This window comes from Euprymna scolopes, chromosome 11 (assembly GCF_053919585.1).
Source record: "Euprymna scolopes isolate OS-2025 chromosome 11, ASM5391958v1, whole genome shotgun sequence".
NCBI classification, from domain to species: domain Eukaryota; kingdom Metazoa; phylum Mollusca; class Cephalopoda; order Sepiida; family Sepiolidae; genus Euprymna; species Euprymna scolopes.
In genome coordinates, this window is record NC_136492.1 from 55,445,612 (window position 1) to 55,466,722 (window position 21,111).

The 21,111-nt window shown below is 28.5% G+C and overlaps 1 protein-coding gene across 7 annotated transcripts in view; it reads left to right on the forward strand.

Annotated features, from left to right (window-relative positions):
* LOC145287853 (protocadherin Fat 3-like) overlaps positions 1–21,111 on the forward strand; it is a 1,926,363-nt gene that overhangs the window by 1,787,895 nt on the left and 117,357 nt on the right. For all 7 annotated transcript variants that reach the window (XM_080135727.1, XM_080135730.1, XM_080135731.1 and 4 more), the window contains one exon: positions 14,967–15,303. In XM_080135727.1, the coding sequence (XP_079991853.1) occupies positions 14,967–15,303 (337 nt within the window). The remainder of the gene's footprint in view (positions 1–14,966; positions 15,304–21,111) is intronic.

Below are 21,111 nucleotides of genomic sequence, written 5' to 3' on the forward strand. Positions count from 1 at the left end.
AGTATGTTCGAATATTGGCCCACTAAAAGGAAAAATGGATTGCAAGAATAACCAACCGGAATCGTCCCTGCTCTTCAACGAAACATTCATAAAAGAGATTCAGTATTTACCTGATATAAATAATGTTAAACTTCAATATAATATAAATAATGTTAAACTTCAATATAATATAAATAATGTTAAACTTTAATCTAATATAAATAATGTTAAACTTCAATATAATATAAATAATGTTAAACTTCAATATAATATAAATAATGTTAAACTTCAATATAACATAAATAATGTTAAACTTCAATATAATATAAATAATGTTAAACTTCAATATAATATAAATAATGTTAAACTTCAATATAATATAAATAATGTTAAACTTCAATATAATATAAATAATGTTAAACTTCAATCTAATATAAATAATGTTAAACTTCAATATAATATAAATAATGTAAAACTTCAATATAATATAAATAATGTTAAACTTCAATATAATATAAATAATGTTAAACTTCAATATAATATAAATAATGTTACACTTCAATATAATATAAATAATGTTAAACTTCAATATAATATAAATAATGTTAAACTTCAATATAATATAGATAATGTTAAACTTCAATCTAATATAAATAATGTTAAACTTCAATATAATATAAATAATGTTAAACTTCAATCTAATATAAATAATGTTAAAATTCAATATAATATAAATAATGTTAAACTTCAATATAATATAAATAATGTTAAACTTCAATATAATATAAACAGTGGTAAACTTCAATATAATATAAATAATGTTAAACTTCAATATAATATAAATAATGTTAAACTTCAATATAATATAAATAATGTTAAACTTCAATACAATATAAATAATGTTAAACTTCAATACAATATAAATAATGTTAAACTTCAATATAATATAAATAATGTTAAACTTCAATATAATATAAATAATCTTAAACTTCAATATAATATAAACAATGGTAAACTTCAATATAATATAAACAATGGTAAACTTCAATATAATATAAATAATGGTAAACTTCAATATAATATAAACAATGGTAAACTTCAATATAATATAAATAATGTTAAACTTCAATATAATATAAATAATGTTAAACTTCAATATAATATGAACAATGGTAAACTTCAATATAATATAAATAATGGTAAACGTTAATATAATATAAACAATGGTAAACTTCAATATAATATAAATAATGTTAAACTTCAATATAATATAAATAATGTTAAACTTCAATATAATATAAATAATGTTAAACTTCAATATAATATAGATAATGTTAAACTTCAATCTAATATAAATAATGTTAAACTTCAATATAATATAAATAATGTTAAACTTCAATCTAATATAAATAATGTTAAACTTCAATATAATATAAATAATGTTAAACTTCAATATAATATAAATAATGTTAAACTTCAATATAATATAAACAGTGGTAAACTTCAATATAATATAAATAATGTTAAACTTCAATATAATATAAATAATGTTAAACTTCAATATAATATAAATAATGTTAAACTTCAATACAATATAAATAATGTTAAACTTCAATATAATATAAATAATGTTAAACTTCAATATAATATAAATAATCTTAAACTTCAATATAATATAAACAATGGTAAACTTCAATATAATATAAACAATGGTAAACTTCAATATAATATAAATAATGTTAAACTTCAAATAATATAAATAATGTTAAACTTCAATATAATATAAATAATGTTAAACTTCAATATAATATAAACAATGGTAAACTTCAATATAATATAAATAATGGTAAACGTTAATATAATATAAACAATGGTAAACTTCAATATAATATAAATAATGTTAAACTTCAATATAATATAAACAGTGGTAAACTTTAATATAATATAAACAATGGTAAACTTCAATATAATATAAATAATGTTAAACTTCAATATAATATAAATAATGTTAAACTTCAATACAATATAAATAATGTTAAACTTCAATATAATATAAATAATGGTAAACTTCAATATAATATAAATAATGGTAAACTTCAATATAATATAAATAATGGTAAACTTCAATATAATATAAATAATGGTAAACTTCAATATAATATAAATAATGATAAACTTCAATATAATATAAATAATGATAAACTTCAATATAATATAAACAATGGTAAACTTCAATATAATATAAATAATGGTAAACTTCAATATAATATAAATAATGGTAAACTTCAATATAATATAAATAATGGTAAACTTCAATATAATATAAATAATGGTAAACTTCAATATAATATAAATAATGGTAAACTTCAATATAATATAAATAATGGTAAACTTCAATATAATATAAATAATGGTAAACTTCAATATAATATAAATAATGGTAAACTTCAATATAATATAAATAATGGTAAACTTCAATATAATATAAATAATGTTAAACTTCAATATAATATAAATAATGGTAAACTTCAATATAATATAAACAATGGTAAACTTCAATATAATATAAATAATGGTAAACTTCAATATAATATAAATAATGGTAAACTTCAATATAATATAAATAATGGTAAACTTCAATATAATATAAATAATGTTAAACTTCAATATAATATAAATAATGGTAAACTTCAATATAATATAAATAATGGTAAACTTCAATATAATATAAATAATGGTAAACTTCAATATAATATAAATAATGGTAAACTTCAATATAATATAAATAATGGTAAACTTCAATATAATATAAATAATGTTAAACTTCAATATAATATAAATAATGTTAAACTTCAATATAATATAAATAATGGTAAACTTCAATATAATATAAATAATGGTAAACTTCAATATAATATAAATAATGATAAACTTCAATATAATATAAATAATGATAAACTTCAATATAATATAAATAATGGTAAACTTCAATATAATATAAATAATGGTAAACTTCAATATAATATAAACAATGGTAAACTTCAATATAATATAAATAATGTTAAACTTCAATATAATATAAATAATGTTAAACTTCAATATAATATAAACAATGGTAAACTTCAATATAATATAAATAATGGTAAACGTTAATATAATATAAACAATGGTAAACTTCAATATAATATAAATAATGTTAAACTTCAATATAATATAAATAGCAAGTATTTATATATAAATATGTTAATCCCAACCAAATAAAAAATATCAAAACACACACAATAAAAAGTAGAGCTTATTATAAGAGGAAATAAATTAAAACTGTGAGTTGAAATTTACAATCAAATTTATTGTTTGACTCAATACTTCAAAAAGAAAACAATTTACAACGAGTGAAAAAATGTAGCAGATTCAAAAAATAATCAAATATAATAAAAAAAAAATAATTAAAAATAATAAAATAAAATAAAAAAAATAATTAAAAATAATAAAATATAATAAAAATAAATGCCTGGTTTGTTTTTTTATGTTTGTTTTTTTCACTCGTTGTTTTTAAAGGACATGTACATCTCTGCAATTGATGTCTATAATAAATTGCGGTTTCATTTAATACGGTAACCAACAAATTCTAGCATTGTTACAAATAAAATTTGCTGATTTCGTTCTGTCCTCCGATGAGAAGTATGACAAGAAAAACATCCTTTGAAACTCTGCGGAATAAGGGTTCTCTAAATTGTTTTTTTTTTTTTTTTTTTTTTAGTATTCGGTCGAACACTAAATTTGATTGTAAATTTCAACTTACAGTTTTAATTTCTTTTCTCATATATATATATATATATATATATATATATATATATATATATATATTAATTTCATATATATTAATATAATATAATATATATTAATATATATTAATATAATATATATAATATATATATTAATATAATACAATATCTATAATATAATAAATATAATATATATATATTAATATATATATAATAAATATATATATATATATATATATATATATATGAGAGAGAGATAGAGAGAGATGAACAAACTAAAAATCATGAATAGGCTAAAACCTAATATATGGCTGACTTTCATATTGCGAATAACTTCAGTTCATTACTTCGAAAAGAACTATTGCTGTAATAGAACACTGAAAATATCATGGTTTATGACTTGGAAGACATATATCTTTTATTTTTTCTGTTAGATCTCGTCTCAACACTAACCCTAACCCTAACCCTAACCCTAACCCTAAACCTCAACTTTCTACATCCAGTTGATTGTCTTCTTCATTCTGTCTAGCAGAGTAGAGTTTTGGGTAATTCTAGCATTGTTGTCCCAATATTGGAACCATAAAACGCGTTAAAATAGTGGACAATGCATTGGACATCGTCACATTTTTTTTTCTTTCTTACTGATGTTTGTGTATCATTTGTTACATTGTATTTATATGTTTGTCTTTATGTTTTTTTTGCATCTTTTATTGGTTTGATTTCATTCTATTTCATATCGTCCTTATAAGTATTCTGTGATGCGCACGGTGTCTCATTGTGTACGTATGAATACGGTATACATACTTCAAAGTTTGTGTGCATCAATTCGGAGCAAGACTTCAGAGAAAAACTCTATTTGTTGTCTATTGTCTTTCTACAATGTGTATAGCGCGAAAACTAAAGCGTCTGTTGAATCATCATTGCGCATCAAAAGAGCACAAAGGGTGTCACATTTTCAACAATTAATGCATTCCTCTTTTACTTAACTTTTTTAATGAAATCCATTGTAAAATGTACACCTTTTATAATAACAAGTAAAATAAATCCTTTAAAACATATACCAGGTGCCTTCAATAAGTTCCAAGGCTTTTTTGTATGGGCACTTTGATTGATAGTGCACATATGAAACTTTAGTACCATTCGAAGTAATCACCTCCGGCTGCAATGAACTTGGTGTACTGTTCCAACAACTCCTGGAAGGTCCCATGTAAGTCCCCTTGTGTCACAGCCTCTCTCATCTCAATTGTCTCATAACTACAGCCTCTAAGCTTTTCCTTGTGCTTAGGGAATGAGCAAAAATCATAGGGAGCAAGGTCTGGATTATATGGAGAGCGAGGAACCATCTTGATGCCCATCTTAGTCTGTGACAAGGATGGAATTGTGGACTGGAGCATTCGCGCAATTATTCCTCGCGAGTAAATGTGTGTAAAGTTCCCACACTGACATAGAAGACATATAGACAGATGAGAGTCCTTATCCATGAAATTCTTTATTTGGCCAGTCAACTGTGGTGTTTTGACTTCCTCACTTCTCCCACATCCCTCATCATCCATCACAGGCTCTTTGCTTTCCTTAAATCTCTTACGACACTCAAAAATTGATGCTCGATTTGTGCAAGATGGTCAAAAGCAGTTTGAATATTCAATACGTTTTTGTGTCATTTTTTCCAAGTTTAAAACAGAATTTTATTGCATATTGTTCTTCTAAATTGTCCTTACGTTCAGATTGTATTTTTTAAGTTCATCAGCCGTTATAATCAGGCTTTAGTAGAGTGTATTTCAATTCATGCTGTAGCTGTTCATTTTAACCTGAAATCATAAAAATTGGTCAGTCATCTGATAAGATGTATAGCAATAACATACTGGATTTTCAAGAGTCGACACTTTTAAATGCCTGTACAAAAAAGTCTGGAAATTTATTGAAGGCACCTTGTATGTTCATTAGTATAAGCTCATATATATATATATATATATATATATATATATATATATATATATATATATATATATATAACAACAGAGCATATTAAAAAAGAATAACAGTATAATTATATTCCAAGAAGAAAAAAGGTTCGTTGAATGCTCAACATTGTGTGTTTGTTCCGGCAGCCATCTTTGTTAATATTATTTTTTTCTTCTTACAGCATTATATTGTCATGTATTTTCTTCTATCTAAGCAAAGACATTCTAATTTTTCTGAAGAGTATATGCCCAAAAAGAGACGATATTGACATAGTAATAACCGTTTGTTTCAGCATAACGAAACAGATCTGTAAAAAAATTTACCAAAGTTTTAATATGTTGGAGGAGCTCTTTTGCATGAAAAAATAAATATTTGGATCTTGGAATGTAACTATACTGTTATTCCTTATATATATATATATATATATATATATATATTATATATATATATATATATATATATTATATATATATATATATTATATATATATTATATATATATATATATTATATATATATATATATTATATATATATATATATTATATATATATATATATATATATATATATATATATATATATATATATATATATATATATATATATATATATGAGAGAGAGAGATTTTGTGAATGTTGTAATTTTTGTGTTTGCCTTTTTACAATATTGTTATCTTACGGGCTCCAATTTTCTTACGGAATACTTTTGCTGATATTCTATTGTTTTGAAGTGAAACGCTCGACGGATAAAAAGTAAATATGCAACGATTTTGACGATCAAGTATTTTTCTTCGAGATATTCAAGATGGCGGACATCGGTAACTTGTTTCTACCAGAAGCAGACAATACATAAAGTTTAACATCAACTTCTACTTTTGTGTGACTTTTTATTTGCTTGACGTTAACCTTAATTTTAAATTCATGATCAAATGGATGTATACGAGATTTGTTCAGACTTTTATCAAACAAAAGTCAGTCTCCTCTCAGGAGAAATGACACCCATTCTTTCTTTTTTTTTTTCACGAAAGACATAAACATTAGAAGCGGGGATTACATTTGTACGTTAGCTTAAAACTAAAACGTCTTTCTTTTGAATCTGTTATTGTTCAAGAAATTTATTTAAAGGTAAGTTCAAAAACAATGCTCAAAGTCATATCAATTAAAGTAGAGTTCAATACTTCGATTTGAATTTTATATACTAATACGTTAAACGGATTTCATGTTCGTAAATGTTGATATATGAACAGTTTCATATAGTTCAAACAGTCCACAATCCTCCCGGCATCTGCAACATATAAAACATCTTTTCATATACCTCTATCCATATACTAAGCTATTTTACAGCAATTCCACCTTTCATATACGTACAAAAATGAAATATTATTGATTCATTTGCGATCGCTGTTTTCACCTATTTTAAAATGAATTGTTCCCCGATCTAATTATGTCGTCCTATCAATTAAGATTATACAACTTTAAATAAGCACACTTCCAAAATTATTATTTATTTAAATAATATTTCTCTGATAACGACAATTATTTTCATATGAGAAGAAAGAGTAATTATTTTATACTATTGACTCTGACAGGTATTGATTATTTCAAAAGGAAAGTCTCCAGATTGGTGTGTGTTATGAATGAGGGTATTGGCATATAACTATTAATGCCTTTCTGAATATGTGTCTCGCACATGAATGACAGAAAGTAATAGTAGAAATGAGTATATTCACAATTGACTTGATATAGAAACCTTATTCACGATGAGGTAAGACATAGAATGATACAATTTACATTTATCAGTCTTAGTCCGGTATTTAGTTGAGTTTGTGTGCCACGACTATCACGGCAGAAATCCATCTTTATTTATTCGGATCAAAGTCATCCTTTTAATAATACCCCCATCAGCGTCTGTCTTGATCCAATCCCGCATCTCCAACCAAGAATTCGCATAACATAGATAAAAGGGAGGAGGTAACTCTGCCTGAAACAAAAAGGAGTTAGCTACCTTTTGATCGATAATTCAATTATTCTAACAGTGTAAAACTCGCCATGGAATTTCCATGGTCTCGTATGACTGATAATGAAATTCTTTTAAGCACAGTTAATAAAATACTGCATCTTTTACCTCTAGGGAAACATTTTAACATTTTTAACTAGTTCAAATCGCACTGGAATCTAGAAAACAGAATCTTCCTAAAATCTCTGAACAATTAAAGCCGAATGAGATATCGAAAATCCATCTGTGCATCAGACCTAAAAATCGATGGATCGATTTTGGTTACACTATAAATCACGAGTTTAAAACACAAAATAAAATGTCAATACTTTCTCGGAAGTTTTCACCAGCAGGGCGCCAGTGGTTCTTTGCCTTCATCTTATTAGAATGGTCTTCAAGAATACGTGAGTGTACAAGATTTTTTGAATTCTGAATTATGCACACTATTGTCAACCACCAACCCCCCCCCACTACCGACCCACCTACCCTTTACGTTAAAAAAGATTTCGATATAACGTTTGCTTACAAAGAGAAACACGCTAAATCAAGCATATCTCTTTTTCGGTCACACGTCCCCCCACCCTCTCCGCATCTGCAACATGTAAACCAACCGCACCCCTTAAAAATGCGTCATAGTACCTATAGCGATATACTAAACTATTTCACAGCCATTTATAATTTCTTGATGATTACTAGGGCTAGGACAACAGCATATTATTTTCATTGTTTTTACTCTCGAGTGTGTATCCGTTGATATCTTATATGCTTTTATGTAGAGTGATGTGGTTCTCAGTTGATTAACTGTCTAACTGTATCAGATATATACTCCAGAGTCAAAACTATGAAAAGAATATGCTGTTGTCATAGCCTGAATAGTTTAACTGCTTTCGAATGAAAGGAGTTTAGTGTTAAAAGAGCTTAAACTCCTAACACATACAATATCGCTTAACCTATTCCATGCCACACCATTTCGTTTTATTTTACAACTAGCAGGACTACCCGGCGTTGCCCGGATCCATGAAATACTAAATAGAAGCTAAATACTATGTGTAACATCTTCATATTAAAACTTCTACCTCTGTCTGTCTTTCTTTCTCTTTCTCTGTCTCTCTTTCTCTCGCTCTCTCTCTCCCTCTCTCTCTCTTTTTCTGACTATCCCACTACTGTTCTCTCTTTCCGCTCATCCATTAATCCCTTTTTAACATCCACTGCCTATTCCTCTATCTTATTTTAATGTGTCGACAACATCTACTGCATTTACCTAAGTTATCCATTTTAAATGCAATACTTATAATCTCATTTTTTTTTTACTTCTAATCAACACCGGAGAATAAAACAATGATATTCTTGATCCCTGGATACTTTTCTGTCCCTACTCCACCTACATTTAAAGTAAAATGGAGAGGAATTATATTGAGAAGGGAAATAGTCAAAAGAGATTTAAATGTAATATTTACAATGTTCCCTGCTACATAACTTCATTTTATTTTACAATGTGTTGAAAGTAATGAAGTGAGTATGATGAACTCCTAACACTTTCGCCCCCTTCGACGTAACCCGGCAATCAGCAAAATCCCACCCCTTCACTGTTGAGCCACTTATGTCCAAGTAGCAATATGCATGGTTTGGAGAGAAAATGAGTAAAAATGGACATGTGAGAATAAAGAAATCTCAGACTATTCTTTGCACAAAAATAGAAATCATAGAATAAATTGTTGTAGCCACTGCGACTCAAAATTTTTAAACAAATCACTTTTTTCTGTAACACGCTCCGCATCTCGGCATCTGCAACTTTTAAACCAACCTCAACCCTTTTAAAATGTGTTATATATACATCGATATGCTAAACCATTTTCCAGCAATTACTATTTTTCCTTTTTTTTTTTTTTTTCTTGATGGTTATGCAAATGTTGTAACCCTAACCCGGATCATAAGGTGAGTCCCTCTATGAAAGGAGTCTGATGTGAAGAGTTTAAACTCCTAATACATACAACATCGCTTACAGGGTTACTCGCTGCACCACTTCGATGCATTTCACGGTGTATTTTTAATGAAAGTAATGAAGTAAGTATGATGAACTCATAGCATGTATGTCCCTTTGACATGCATTATCACAAGTAACCCGACAAGCAGCAAAATCCCACCCCATTCACTGTTGAGATCCTTAGATGCCGAAAAGCTTTCTGCTCTAATAGTTTCTTTCCTTGGACCGCTAGACTTTGAAATTCCCTACCTGTTTTCAGTTTCATCGACTGTACTAACCTGCAGAGTTTAAATGCAATTTGAATAGATGTCTCGCTGCTTAACTTCCAACAGTTCCCTCTTTGTTGTCCTTGTTGTTTCATCGAATGCCAGTAGGCACAGGTGAAACGGGAACAAATCCTGAGGAATCTTTTACGTTTTTTTTCTAATGGCTGGAAATACTTAATGCTTCGCCAAGGCTATCAAGGGTCCTTTTTTTATCTTAAATCCATCACTAGATGAGTTGCCTACCACGGCTTAAGAGAGGCCTATCTACCCTCCAGGGAAGGATAAACCGTGCCAGTTTCTCAGCCTGGTATTTTTACCTCGCGGTACATACAGCGCCCCGCCTTCCCAAATGGTCACCCATCTGGTACTGGCCAGGCTCTAGGGTGTCTAATTTCGGTGATCTGGCGAGAACCGATGTATATTATGCCCTGTTAGACATGAATCCAAATAGCATCTGTTTGTGTCCAAGTGGTAATATGTCTTGTTTGGGGTGGAAAAAGTTACAGATAATGATATATTAGAATAAAGAAACGTTGCATGAATATGCCAATCAATAAATACGTTGTTGTAACCATTGTAATCCTCAAAGTACCACACATTTATTGATATACACGAAATAAAAGGATACCAACATGCGTACTAAGTAGGTTTTTTAGCCAAGTCTGGGTTTTTTTTATTGATCTTTTAAAAAATATTAATACTGTGGTTAGATAAGACAAATTCCGACAATATGGGATGGATACATTTTATTAATGATATTTCTATAGATTTTATTTGAAGTGAATGGGCTTTCCTTTTAAAACCTGATTATTTATATCAATGTGTGGTTATATTAAATATATACAGGGAGTCTCAAAAATGTACTCACACTTCGAATGACGATATAACCTTTATTTATGAGCATTGAGTGGAATGGAATAGCTTCGAATACAGAAGACAACTTTCGGCTCTCGTCATCTTTAAAGACACAGGTATGAGAAATTGACAAAAAATATTGTATTGAGCAGGTCTCCGTAAACATGCACCTCTTCTTGTATAAGATAACAAAGCTGCTTTTAAAAAGATCGCCAAATTCGTAAAATTTTTCTTATAAAAGGTCAGCCCGCCAATCCTGGACAAATATATGAGTGATCTGCCTTTGATGTAGCCTTGTTTTCGAATATCATTATAATAATGGTATACGATCATTGTTGAAAGGAACTTGTAATTTCGACGTGCAGCAGCTTTTTATTGAACAAAAAGTCAGCGAAACGTTACATAAATAGGGAACATTCGAAAAAACGAGGGAAAAAAATATACTGTCTGCCAATAGGTGCTGGACTGAAGAAGTAAATTAAAGATTCTTTCTTAAAATATGACTTCATTATTTTTATCAGGTTCGCAAATATTCAAATTGATTATCATTATTGTCCAGACAAAATTGAAAACAGTTCAAAGGAGTCTCAAAATGTACTTGCACTTTGAATGACATATTTTCACATTTTAGACACCCTTTATAACAATAATTTCATGAGATGTTTCCTGTTCTTACTAAGGTTACCACCTTTCAGACACGTGAGTCTTATTTTTTTTTTTTTTATCAATCTGAGGTCGCTTCGGTACAAAAATATTTGACTTTATCTATTTTTGAAGAGAATAGTTATAAAATTAAATTATGTTGTCACGTAAAATAAAATAGTGCAATTTAAAATATAAGCGTTTAAAAAAAAAAGGTGACCTTCGTTTTATTGATTTTAAGACTATTTAATTGACAATTATTTATACGTTAAGAAGGCAAACAATAGTTGTCGTTTTTTTTTTTAGAAAAGAATTGCTGTAATTTTAACTAAATAAATAAAGGGAGGAAGAAAGAAAGAATAGACATATCCGTTTTATTTATTTTTTTTTTTAATAATATTTGGCTAATACTGACAATAATTTTTCCGTAAAAATAGTTATTCTATTTAATAGTATTAACTTTAACAAGCTTTTATTACTTCAAAATCAAGATTATTATTCGCAGTAAATTATACAGATTGATGTAGAAAACGCCATGGAATTTCTACAAAATTACTGTCGTTAACAATAGCTCGACATTTAAAATTCCATATAAAATAAGAGAGACGTTTACTTTTTTGCAGACATTTATTTATGGAAAGTAGGCGGTTTATTTTTATTTATTTATTTATTTATTTTTGTATGGAAGCCTATAATAACATAATTAGGTACATATCACTAGATTTCCTGAACACTATCCTAATCTAATATCCATCATCATCATCATCGTCATGCAGTCCGTCAATCTTGACGATGACTAGTCAGGGCCTCAGTGCTTTATCCCTCGGTGTTGGCGTAGTCTCACTCCATCACCACAAGGCTTTCCACCTTGGCTCCAAACTTGCTTGCGCAGTTTAGATGCAATATCTGTTGCGCATCAGATAGACACCCTCTGAACCTCCAATGCTCATGTCCAGTGGAGCGAACCCGCGACGACTGGCAGCAGAGGAGGCCGCAGCTTCTGGCTGAAAGTAATCTAATATTACTAAACCTTTAATTACAATCCTTAGTGTTCAATCCTAGTCTTTTTCACTCACTCTTTGCACACTATTATTGGTCTTTATTAAGTTATGGAAGGCCATAATAACATAATATTTTACATTTCTCTATCTTTTCTGAACACTAGCCTAATCTAATAATATCGAATCCTTTGCGCATTTTTCTTCTCTTCGTTCATTTATCTATAAGTTACTTATCGATAATCACTGCTTTATTTTTCTGTTAGATCACACATTCATATACGCCTTTGTATCACGTATTAAAACTCTATACACAATACAGAGTAATCCCGAAACAACTACCAATACACTCTTTAATAAAATTGATAACAAATGTTTCTGTTATCCAACCGGGTTTGTCTTTATTAAAGTTCACTTACTTGTCCACCAAGTTTTAATCATTAATATCCAACAGTCTTTTAATTCTCGTTGAATGATAGGCACAACTGGATACGACGTACAAAAATGTAAGCAAGTGTGATACTCCTTTCTTTGAAACTCGCTGTGTTCTTTGATGATACTCCATTGTGGAGGAATACTCTGGAAATTATTTGGATAAAAATTATCGTTAGGAAAACTGTAAAACTGAACAGATAAATATATGGGAGTTGAGATCCGGTAATGAAGTGTATTCATGATCACTCTTCCTAGTGCTGGGATATATAAATTTAATCAGTTTTAAACCAGAAATCGTAGTTTACCTCTCTCTTTCTCTCTCAAATTGAGGTAATAAGCGAATGATATATCAACAGCTAATCTTTCTATAATAAGTTAGCTGAAATTATACGCACAGTAATATATAGATAAATAACGACTATTAAGGATAACGGTAAGTCATTACTTCAGCATGCCTGATTTAATACGACGGAGTTTTCTCTTTTTTATTTTTATTTTTGATTTATTAATTTTTTGGTCCTTTTCCCGACACAGCGAGCAATTCTCTTGGTCTCATTTGGTAAATTGTATATTGTCGTTCCGAGACTACTTGAAAAATAATATAAAATCAAACGATCAAAAGCTTCTTCAAAAATACAACCTCTGATGACGATCAAAAAGCACTCGATGAATAGCTGAAACAACAATACTCGGATCCACAATATACAATTTACTAATTGCGACCAAGAGAATTGCTCACTGCATTGAGAAATACATGTGTGTTAGATAATTATTATAATTTCACATATGCCATCGACAACACACTTTCCTATGTACACTCGATTTAGAAATCTACCCAAATTATTCATGAAATCTCCGATCGACATAATCTATATATTAAGCTTATTTATAAATGCAATTTCAAAGCATATCCCGAACACTTAATATGACGGTTTTACTACTAAAATAGTTATATATGAATTAACCACTACGAAGGTAACTTGAATTTTTAAAGTTCAGTAGATTTCATTAATTTTACCATATATATATATATTAAAAACATCAAATATAACAAGATTTACCGAAGTACCTGAACTCGACAGTAAATATCCCGAGAAGGATAGATATAAAATATTGCTTTGTTCAATATATATATATATATATATATATATATATCCCAAACCAACAAAAGCAAACACACACGCGCGCGCACACACACACACACCCAACCCGACCCTAAAGGAAAAGAAAAAAACATTAGCAGAAAGAGATAGCCAGGTCAGCGGTCTCCCTCGACAAGCCCAATAAAAGAGTAATAAAAATTGAACATGCCAATGAATAATAAACACTTACAAGCCTCCACCCCTTGGAAAAACTTCAAATTAACTACGAAAATCGCCATTTTTACATCTCCAACACATTTGAAAATAATTTCTGACGAGGACGCATCACAGAACGTCTGAAACGCGCGTAAAAACGATTTCAATGACTTAAAAACATTATTACAATGATCCAAACATAATTCCCAATGAAAAACCAAGGTACGAAATAATAAAATAATGTTAAAAAATACACATTGTTGGTGACTACTCCCTTATTTAAATATATATATATATATATATATATATATATATGAATGTCCTTCCAAAAGTAAAGTCTCCTATTTTTTAACTCACAAAGTTGAAGAGCTACGAAGATGGCAGTGGCACCATTAAAACGAGCGACTTTTTGTGTTCCAGGGTTTATTTTATTACATAGACACCACAATTCTTAACGTACATTTGCCAGGAATTCAGTAACGCATCTTTGCTTCTGATACACATCCATGACAGTAGTTGTCTTTTTAGAGTCTCATACCGTTAATATCTGTAATAGAAAGATTAAACTTTCAGATCATGAATGCATAAGTTATCATAACAATTCAATGAAAAAATAGGAGGCATTACTTTTAGAACGCCCCTCAGCTATATAACATTCACCGATCCTTATACTTACATACTTACACATAAGCCGTCTATATTCGATATGTATTTTTAATACTGTTCTCATAATTCTTATAATTTTGTTTATCTCGTCTATTCTGCAGGAGTCTTTACAGTACGGACAACCTGGACAAAGCGAAAGCTGATCTTGCCAAGGGAGACCCGAAGGGCAAAGGCTTCAAGCAGAAAATGAGCCACTCACAGGGGAACACAAATATGACGTTAGCGGATGAACTAGACACGGTTTCTGGTAGCAATGGTTGCGGAGGAGGCGGTGGCGGCACGAGCGTCCAAGAGAGTCCTTTTGTAGATAACAACGTCTACGAAGTGCAACCGAGTGACGGCTACAAAAGGTTCAAAGGAGGTTCGAGCATGGAAAGCCTCTACAGCAACAACGAGGGATCAAGTCTAGAACGGGATACACCCATTCATTCAACTAATGTAAGTTAATAGTCATATCTATATATAAAGGACATTCGTCTGATTGTATGTGTGTTCGGCTATAACTATAACTTGAAACTATAGAAAAAGTAATTTTATATCTATTGTTACGGTTATAGAAATATATACTATTTACATATATCTCCTATAAATAATATTTCCAATTGTAACAAATATTAATCTCAATGAAAGTGAATATTTTCACTTTTAAATCGTATCTATAGTTACTTATCATTCCAAAAAACAAAATACTATATGATGACGTAAGACGTTTCCCAACGTGTTTTAAATTCAATTATTTGAGGGGGGGGGGCTATAAACACTGCAATAATTGAAAGATTTTTTATTTGTTTTTGTATATTTTACATATTTTTATTTCTTTTTATCTGTTTTTCTTATCCAAAGCCTTGTTTATTCCATAAAAAGAACTTTCAAACATGTTTAGTAACATACATTTATCACTGAGGGGTTGTTAAGTGATCTCTCACTATCCCATGAAACAGGTGTGAGACGTACTACATAAATAAATAAATAAAATGCTATGAGTTAATTAAGTGCATTTTTTGGCTTTAGAATGATAACAAATTATATATATATATATATATATATATATATATATATGTATATATATATATATATATATATATATATATATATATATATATATATATATCCTGTCTGAATTTTAACAGTTAAATATCACTTAAGCTTACAAGTCAAACTTTGTGTCTAAGTAGTCACTTCTCATTTATTAATATGGTAACTTGTTATTGAAAATATAATAACATGTTTAGCGCAAATTATTTTAAAAAATAATTTAGTCCAGTCCAGTCTATAGCTGATATGAGATATTTTAAAATAGTAACCTGAAAATAAAACTCAACTCATTTTAAATTGAAGAACATAATATAAATTGTCTGCCTTAAATTCTAAAATGTGTCAACAAATAAAAATTGAACTCCCAAAAGAATTTTCACCAAGTAGCTACGTTAATATATATGTGTATGTGTGTGTGTGTGTGTGTGTGTGTGCGTGTGTGTGTGTGTGTGTGTGTGTGTGTGTGCATGTATATATATATGTATATATATATATAATATAAATTGTAGGTTTATATTGAAATTTTTTGCAGTAAAATATAGAAGTTTAAATACAAAAATTTATTATTTTTACAAGAAATACATGACATTTACAGTTCTTTTCTTAATTCATGGATTTTCGATGTAAGGTTTATCTCTTCAGATGAAATATCTTTAGCAAATATTTCTTTATAGATTAACATAATGTTGCTTTTTAGCACATACATTGGAAATTAATTAAAATATTCTTAAAGGACATCATATATATATATATATATATATATATATATATATATATATATATAGTGTGTGTGTGTGTGTGTGTCATCAATTCCTGTCTACAAATTTTGATTCTAATCCTTTCTTATTTTCATATTAGTTTTCTCGATTCTGGCAAGAACTGGCTGATGTAACTGCAATAGTCGCTTATGGCTCGAGTACTTTCAGATCTGTTCGTAGTAAATCTCATGTTATTAACTAAATATTTTACTGAAGGTTATGTTCGCTGTTATTGAAATTTATGTTGTTAATATTTGGTTTCTTTGATTTTAATCATTAGAGTTTTTAGTATGAAATGAAAAGGATAGATGCATTGTCGACTATAATGTTTCGAAATTTGGAGCGGGTCACAAGTATTATGGTTATTAGCAGTGGCGCTGTAATCAAAACTATATATACAGGGTGACCCAAAAATCGGGACCCAACTCTAGTTAGGCCCAGTTTCTTAGTGTTTTGTCCGAATGAAATGAAACTTTGGTCATAACTAGTTTATTATATTCAAATCATCACATCAAAACACTAGGGTCTTTGGCCTTTTTTTTCTCCGTTCTACAGCATATGTTCTAAATGGTCTCCATTTAGCTTTTGTTCTTTTTGGGTCCCCCTGTAAATAAATAAATATATATATATATATATATATATATATATATATATATATATATATAAGCAGTGTCACAAACATTATCAGCCAAAGAAGCAAATTTCATTCGGGTTTTCTTTTACAAAAAGTATATTTGAGAAAATATCCATATTTTTTAAAGTGATAAGGGTTAATTCCGTGCGCCAAAAATAAATGCTTCATCTAATGGTTATGTAAAGACAAAGAAAAAGAGAGTTTTTGGTCTGGAATCAGAGTTTTTAAAAAAATTGTCAACAAAGCACAGGAAAAAAGCATTAGATAGATTCTGTTTATATCTATATGGAGTTTATTGAAGAAATTAGAAATCTTAAACGAAGCTACAAATGTTCTATAAAAAAGCTGTACACAAAAAATACCCCTTCATTGGGACACATGTCAAGAACTAAACGCTTTGATTCCAGACAAAGAACCTCTTTTTTTTTTCTTTGTTTTTGCATAACCATTGTATGAAGCATTGCAGTATGCTGATAAAGTCGTGAAGATTTACCAACTATTTGTTGATAAATGATTTTCCAAATGTACTTATATTCGAGCTCAAATAACTATCACTTATGACCACGGGCGCAGTTTTGATCAATCAGTAGAAGTGTTCATGAAATTACGTGATATTGATCCTTATCGCTTGAAAAATATGGATACTTTTCGAAATATACTTTTTGTAAAAGAAAACCATGTATATATATATATATATATATATATGTATATATATATATATATATATATATATATATATATATATATATATATATATATGAGAGAGAGAGAGAGAGAGAGAGTTTTAAAAATAATAGGCGGAAGTTTCTCAAGAGCTCTTTCGGCTATCATCTCGTCAGGAGAAAATCGATAGCGAACTTATATATTGTGTCGAAAAATAAAGAGTTCTAATGGGGAACTTATTAAATGTGCCAAAAGTACGGGGACACTAAATAAATTTATTAACGTTTAAAAAAAAAAAAAAACATTAATAAATTCATTTAGTATCCCCATACTTTTGGCACATTTAATAAGTTCCCCATTAGAATTCTTTATTTTTCGACACAATATTATTTTGTTCGCTATCGATTTTCTCCTGACGAGATGATAGCCGAAAGAGCTCTTGAGAAACTTCCGCCTATTATTTTTAAGAACTATATATAAATTCTGTACCTCTAAACATATATATATATATATATATATATATGTGAGCAAATAATTAATAAAACATGTTAAAAACACTTTGAAAAAGAGTTAAAAACATATTTAACATATTTAATTTGAAAGGAAACATTAAATAAATGTTTCCTTTTCAAATAAATATGTTTTTAACTCTTTTTCAAAGTGTTTTTAAACATATTTGCTCTTATTATAAGCTCTATCTCCTATTTGGTTTTATCGAGCTTTTACATCAGGTTGAGATTACTTTATATATAATATAAATTCTTTAATATTTATAATATACTTTAGTTTTACCGTCTTGAATCATTTTGGTAAATTTAATTGTAATTTTTATTTTATATATATATATATATGGCGATTAAGCTACACTGAATATTCCGCGTTTCATCCACTCTAGGATTCTTCAGGCTTATGTGCATAAGCCTGAAGAATCCTAGGGTGAATGAAACGCGGAATATTCAGTGTAGCTTAATCGCCATATATATATATATATATATATATATATATATATATGTATTTTATAAATTACTAACTAGCTTTACCTACGTATTGAGCACTTTTGAAGTAAATACTTAAAGTTTACGCATAAATTTATACTTTTGTATATTAATTTTATGTGAGTAAATGAAGTAGTTATATATATATATCGTATTTACTTCAAAAGTGATCAATACGTAGGTAGAGCTAGTTAGTAATTTATAAAATATATATGGCTATTTAGCTACACTGAATATTCGGCGTTTCATCTACTCTAGGACTCCTCAGGCTTATAATTCGCACGTAAGCCTGAGGAGTCCTAGAGTGGATGAGATGCCGAACATTCAGTGTAGCTTAATTGCCATATATATTTTATAAATTACTATATGTATAATTTTCCTTGGTTCTAGGTGGTGATAATGCGTCCCACCGAATGTCAGGCATTCACTTGCTATCTCAGACATTCCAACTGAGAGATATCTTCCGAATTCCACTCGTCTTCATAAGTGCAATGATTTGTATCGCTCTTGCACTTGGTTCATCGGGTATACCTGTATATATTTTTCACGCGTTCAGTTGCTCCTATAATTACTTGAATGATTGAGATCGTTCCTGTTTTATCTAGCATCATTAACGACACTAATTTCTAGGGTTGCTTCTTTCTTCTGTTTTTTTCTATATGCCAGTTGTAATAGCTTCGTTTTAGCTGTAAGAAAAGTCATAATAAATAGTGTATGACTTCTTTCTAACTGTTCTTTATGGCATATTTTCCCAGAACTTGTTGCTGTGTACGTGAGTTTGTATGTGCCTGTGTGTATTCAGATGTAAATATCTTTAACAGATAGATTAATTCTGTGGATGTCAATAACAGTCTATTGAACATGACACTCGAGATGTCATCTCAAAAATAATCTGATGGAAAAGTGAAACGATTTAATAGGCCGTTCAGATTGATCCATCGTTTGTGGATCTTAGGTTTAGTATATAAAGTTTAGAATCTACCTTCATTTTCTTTAGACTATATTATGATTACAGTTTTATAGATTTTTTTTATACATGACATCTCTATATGTTACATGACTGATTTTATATAAGTTTTTTTATTTGTTTTATCAGCAGATTTCTGATTTTTAAGTTTATTGTTTTATACATACTGTAATATAATAATTTTCCAACCTCCAAAGATCAAGTTTTCTTATTTGGTCATATTTTTTCAAAATTTATATTAAATAATATTTTAATTATTAAAACTTAATTTATAAGAAAGGTTTTTAATCCATTCCCATTGGTATAAACGTTTAAAGTAAATGATTAACCTATTAATATATATATATATACTAGCAAAAGTACCGTCGTTGACTGGGTTCAAAAACAGCCTACAGAAAATGGACTCTGATTTATGAAAGTATGATAGGTTATGAAAAGGAAGGGTTGTAAAGAGATAGCTTCGAATTTGGGGGTATCAAAACCAAAGCAAAATATGATGAAAGTAAAAATAAAATAGTTAAACCCCATAATTTATTATACCATACTTGTTCACTCTGAAACACTTATCACAATATTCTGTGGATCTATATTAAAAAAAACTTGTTAAACTTTGTGACATATTTCCATTCTATGGAGGTCAGGCGCGAACGAACACCCCATAATTTTATTATACCATATTTCTTCAAACTGAAACATAATTATAAAGTATACTTACGCAGATAGATATGAAAAGTCTTTATTAAAGTTTTTGCCTTTTTCCATTCTATGGAGGCCAGCCGCGAACGCAGACCCCACAATTTTATTATACCATCCCTATTTAAGTTAAAACATACTTATCAAAGTATTATTATGTACATCTATATCAAAAACACTTGTAAACGTTTTTTTTTAATTTTTGAATTTATTTCCATACTTTGTGGACCAGGCGCGTACCCCAAAATTTTATTGAATCACCATTATGCCAGATCAAACATACCCATTCCTGTGTCTCGATACATCTTCTATCATTATATGTGATCAGTTTTCTATAATAGTCAACCATATAGGAGCCTATTCGTGACCAGACACACACGCACGCGCACACACACACACACAGACGTTCAGCTTTATATTATATATATATATATATATATATATATATATATATATATATATATATATATATATATATATATAGCAAAACTAGTAATGAGT